The sequence below is a fragment of the Triticum aestivum genome, chromosome 7B (genome assembly GCF_018294505.1).
Source record: "Triticum aestivum cultivar Chinese Spring chromosome 7B, IWGSC CS RefSeq v2.1, whole genome shotgun sequence".
Classification (NCBI taxonomy): Eukaryota; Viridiplantae; Streptophyta; class Magnoliopsida; order Poales; family Poaceae; genus Triticum; species Triticum aestivum.
Window position 1 is genome coordinate 255,714,070 of NC_057813.1, and position 5,006 is coordinate 255,719,075.

At 47.6% G+C, this 5,006-nt stretch overlaps 1 protein-coding gene across 1 annotated transcript; it reads right to left on the reverse strand.

The window, feature by feature from the left end:
* Positions 1-658: 658 nt before the first annotated feature.
* On the reverse strand, positions 659-2,602 carry LOC123160584 (thaumatin-like protein 1). The gene is made up of 3 exons (XM_044578387.1): positions 2,268-2,602; positions 1,433-2,108; positions 659-1,118 (listed from the first exon to the last, which is right to left on the reverse strand). The coding sequence occupies exons 1-3, from the start codon at positions 2,335-2,337 to the stop codon at positions 908-910; spliced, it is 957 nt and encodes a 318-aa protein (XP_044434322.1). The 5' UTR covers positions 2,338-2,602; the 3' UTR covers positions 659-907.
* Between the last annotated feature and the right edge of the window lie 2,404 nt (positions 2,603-5,006).

Sequence of the window (5,006 nt, forward strand, 5' to 3'; positions counted from 1 at the left end):
GTTGCAACAAAATAGAGATTTAGTGTGTGCCCTAATTGTTTTACTGTGTGGGCATGTTTGAACTGTTGCAACACCTTAGAATGATTTTTTGAGATTTTGACAGAAATTTGTGCACACAAAAAAGTTATATGTGAGAGTTTGATGTTGCAATGCAAAAGATGGAAGTTTCACCCGGCAGATGCCTTAGCATTGACCCTCTCTGTATTACCGAAAAAGGCTTTCGCCCCGCTTTATATATAAAGGCCCTCTGTGTATTTAATTAAGCAAAAGCATAAATATGATCACAACCAAACAAAGAAGCAATCTGGCCACCAGATGTCGAAACAGGACAAAAAAACTTTAAGATAAACCGCTGCATCTTCCAAAAGTATGATTTGCCAGCATTAGCCGGTGAAATAAGAAAGGTGCTGCCCCCGTTGTACATGCCCTAATGTTACATTTTTTGTTTATGTTTTCCTATGCGAACATAATTGCTACTCACAGGTCAACTTCATGCTTCACTTGTAAGAAGGCATTTCAGACTTTTACAAAAAAAAAAGGAGCTCAAAAGGCAGAGCAACAGTATATTCAGATCTTACAGCCTTCCCACTTCAAAGCTTGCGATCTCCTAGTGACGATACTTGACAGTGCTGCACTGATCAGGATTCCCACAAAAAAATTGCGCACAAAGACGAATATAACCCGAAGAACAATGTTTTCAAAAAGGCAATAAAGCAATATGAAATACCACTACTAGAACAACTACAATTGCCAACTTGAGGACGCGTCATGTTCTTTATCAACAAGCAAAAAGGCCTAAAGAACATGCTATCCACGTCTCTTCCTCTAGTGCCCTGGTCCTCTTTTGATCCTAAAAAAAAACTCAGGAAATCATTCCTAGGGATGAAGAGTCGCCTGCCTTCTCCGGTCATAACAAGCTGAAACGGGGATGACCCCCCTGTGCCTCGGCAAGCACGACCGCCACAACAATTGCCAAGGCGGCTTGGAAACCTCCGGACGCCGACCACGATGCCATGGTGCTTCCACGGGCGCCGCTGGTTTTCTTCAAAGATGCCAGCCACACGTCGTCTTCAAGCTGCTCATGGCTCGGCCTCCGCAATGCGTGCTTCGGTTTGCCACTGCGAAGCGTCAAAGGTGATTGATCTAATTAGAGACTCAAAGGCATTGTAACAAAGGCGAAAGGTGGGGATGGGGATGGAACAAAGGCGAAAGAAAGAACAACTCAATCAATCAAAGCTTCTTTTCCTTGCTCCAAGCCTAACTTTCTCACTTTCTCTTCTTTCCCCGTTCCCCATTCCAAATCAAAATCTCATTATATTTTCCAGCCCAGAGAAAATATCATTGTTGAGCTGAATCAGATTCAGATCTGAAACACTATGATTTCAACTAGATCGTAGTGTCATAGCATCAGAAGGTATTCAGAGGAAGGTACCTGTAAGGATTGGACTGCGGGCAGAAGGTAATGGTGTAATCAGTGTGGTTGCAGGTGAAGGTGGAGGTGGCGTCGTCGTAGGCGTAGCTGTAGGACTTTGGGCATGCCGACTTGAAGAGCTGCGAGTACTGGGAGGGGTGGCACGTGTCAGGGTTCCCGTATGCGCCGTTGCAGCAGTATTCGGGCTTGCCGAAGGCCTCGCAGGCGCTGCGGCAGGCCAGGCCGCCGCCAGAGCGGAGCTCCGAGGGGCAGCGCTCGTTGAGGTCAACTAGGCACCCAGTGTCGGGGCACCCAGGCACGGACGGCTGCACCAGCATGGGCAGGTTGTAGCCGTCGACGAGGCTGACGTCGTAGAAGTCCTTCCCGCCGTCGCCGTCGAGGGTGAACTCCGCGAGCGTGGCGGGCGGGGTGGCCCCGGCGCCGCGGCACTCTATCTCGCCGGAGCCGCAGTCCCCCGTGACGCAGGTGCCCTTGCCGCCGTTGAAATCACAGCCAGAGCGCGCCCAGAAGCGGCCCGACCAGCCTGTCGGCCCGTAGATTGAGCGCGACTGGCCCGGCGAGAGCGCGAAGCCGGTGGTCTCCAGCGGCGGCGAGGTGGAGCCCGAGAGCAACCCGGGCCACACCGTGTCCGTGCACCGGTTGGCGAAGGTGAACGTGATGGCGTTCACTACCGGCCCTGTGCGCCGCAGAAAAAAAATACACAAATCCGAACACTCAGCTCACCAAATTGAAAACCAAGCTCGCAGCTCTACCTCGCGCCTCCAAATCAGGACCAATCCAACGCGAATACCACTTCCACAAGCACTACTGGATGGACTGTCGGGTGGATCGATACCTTGGAAGAAGGTGAGAAGGAGGAGGACGACCGATGCCGGAGAGCCGAGGAGCAGCGACGGCTGAGCCATGGAAGGCCTTCGAAGACTCGCTCTCGAATTGAGCGCGAAACAAGTGAAGCCGCGCTGCGCTGTTGCTTTCCTGTCCAGGAGGAGCTTGGTGACTGGCGAGCTTGCCGAACTGGAATATGGGGGGAAGGCTACGCGGAGGAAAAGGTGGCCGTATGGTGTGGTGGAGACGGCGGCGGTTGTAGACGGGGGAGAGGAGTGGAGGGCGAAGTGGGCACGAGCACCACCGACCGCGGTCTACATTGCTCAGCTGATTTTTTTTCCCTTCGGTTTGATTGTGTCACTTAGACGTGCAATAACTCGTTGGGTTCTTCTAAAGTGTAAAATCTTCGTGTAGTTGGCAATGCAACATCGGATTTGGACGTCTGACAGAAGAGCAAGGCATGACCTTCAGGATGCCCCGTCTACTTGCTACACGTGCCTGCAAGATGAGAACAACGCGGAACACATTTCTTGTACAGTGCGTCTACGCTAGGGAAGTATGGCATAACATCTTCGAGGCGTTGAGCTTGCAGGGCAACATTCCGGAGCCGGAGGATAGTTTGCTGGATTGGTGGTTGGCTAGGAGGGCTCACTTCAGGAAGGGTTTCAAGCATGGCTTTGACACGGTGATCATTGCGGCCGCCTGGGCTTTATTAAAGCAACGCAACGCCAGAGTGTTCCATCGTACCAACCAGCAGAAGACGGCGTCGGATCTGGCCCTTGCCATCATTGCGGAGCATAAGGAGTGAAGGTTGGCGGGCTTGGGAGGAGGAGGTTATGGCACGTTTTGTGAGAGTGTAGGCATAGTCTAGCGTGTAGGGTGTGCTAGGGTGTGCGTCCTCGATGGAAGCTCGCTTCCATCCTAGATCTTCTTGTAAATTGACCCATGCTCTTCTTTTCTATGAAATTAACATACGACTTTGGCGTACTCTCGAAAAAAAAGTGCAATAACTAGAGAACATCTAGATGTGTCCTAAACAACCTCTTTTTTGCGACAAAACTAATGGTTTGATTCGGTGCTGTGTGGATTCTGGTATTTCGATTTGTTGGATGATAAAATTTTGCCATTTCTGTAGAACTGTATCACTGTATGTATGTTCACATAAGGCACTCAGTCGTTGAACAAGGGGACGCCCTCTCAGGGGCAGCCAGGCGAACCATTTGCCGCCATCCCGGTCTCCTTTCTACCCTTCCACCTCATTGCCACCGGAGGAAGCCAGTAGACCATGTGCACATTGATCCAAATGATGCCTGATTTACAAAGATCTTAAAGCTACTAAAGTGATTGAAAGGATTGTGGTACATGAGATGATACTCAAGGGCAAAGAGGAACTTGATTGTTAATCGACTAATAGTGCTTACAAGGCCACTAGTGACACTCCAAACACTTCAAGTGAGAAGCTAAAGGATGTTTCTAATGAAGAACTTGGTATCATGGTTCACAAGTTCAACAAGTTTTGCAAGAACAAGTTCAAGGGTAGAGAAGCTACTCCAAGTCAAGACCTTCCGATCATGATGAAAATTGCTAAAATTGTTGACGGATCGGATATTTCTCATCAGATTGTACAGCTCCTCCCAAAAGAAAAGATTCTTTAGCAAGAAAGAGAAGGAGTAACAATGATAGAAATGAGAGAAGACCTCGTAGATGCAACCGAATAAACAAGAAGGACAAGTACCCCAAGAGATCTCAAGAAAAGTTCACGCGCAAAAAATGAATGGGTATATGGTTTTGAATCGGACGACAACTCCCAAGATAGTTATCACTCTAACTCTGAAGCGAAGGCGTTTCCGGTATTGCACTTCCCTCCATCAAAACCCAAGTGTTTGGTCAATTTACCAAAATGAAGGAATTGGTGGATCTTTAAGATACTTAATGGCCAATGGCCCCAACGTAACACGCCCCAAGTTTGTGGATTTCAATAGCACGAAGATGATTTACTTAATGAGGATGATTGTGATGTGAGATATGGCACACTTGCTAGCATGTGTGATAGAGAAGAAAAATAGTTTATTAAACCAAAGAGTGAGAATGAAAGTTAACTAAAAAGCTAGACACTCTTAAGTTAACACATCAAACTCAACTAAAGGATCATAGAGGATTCTTTTAAAACTCGTGAGAAGCTAGGCTTCGAGATGCTTAATTTGAAGCAAGAGTATGATTGTTTACCCAAAAAGGCTTTCGCCCCGCTTTATATATAAAGCAAACCACCAGAGCCAATGAGTTCAACACAAAGATCCACACCGCACGACACACACACAGTAACGAACGAGCAAAGTACAAGAGGTTAATGCAGAGGGCACAACTCACAACTCAACAAGCCCAAAAGAACTACAAACAATATACAATGGCCGCGGCGACACCACAACCATGACCACAGGGATCCCATGGACTAATTCGACTCAGCATGTGGTGGGGGAAGCGGAGGATGAAGGAAATATGCCCTAGAGGCAATAATAAAGTTATTATTTATTTCCTCATATCATGATAAATGTTTATTATTCATGCTAGAATTGTATTAACCGGAAACATGATACATGTGTGAATACATAGACAAACATATAGTCACTAGTATGCCTCTACTTGACTAGCTCATTAATCAAAGATGGTTATGTTTCCTAACCATAGACATGTGTTGTCATTTGATTAATGGGATCACATCATTAGGAGAATGATGTGATTGACATGACCC

Coding starts and splice junctions, on each gene's coding strand:
- LOC123160584 (XM_044578387.1), bottom strand. CDS start 2,337: ATGGCTCAGCCGTCGCTGCTCCTCGGCTCTCCGGCATCGGTCGTCCTC. Junction 2,109..2,267: donor CCTTCTCACCTTCTTCCAAG/GTATCGATCCAC, acceptor TGCGGCGCACAG/GGCCGGTAGTGAACGCCATC. Junction 1,119..1,432: donor CCGCAGTCCAATCCTTACAG/GTACCTTCCTCT, acceptor GACGCTTCGCAG/TGGCAAACCGAAGCACGCAT.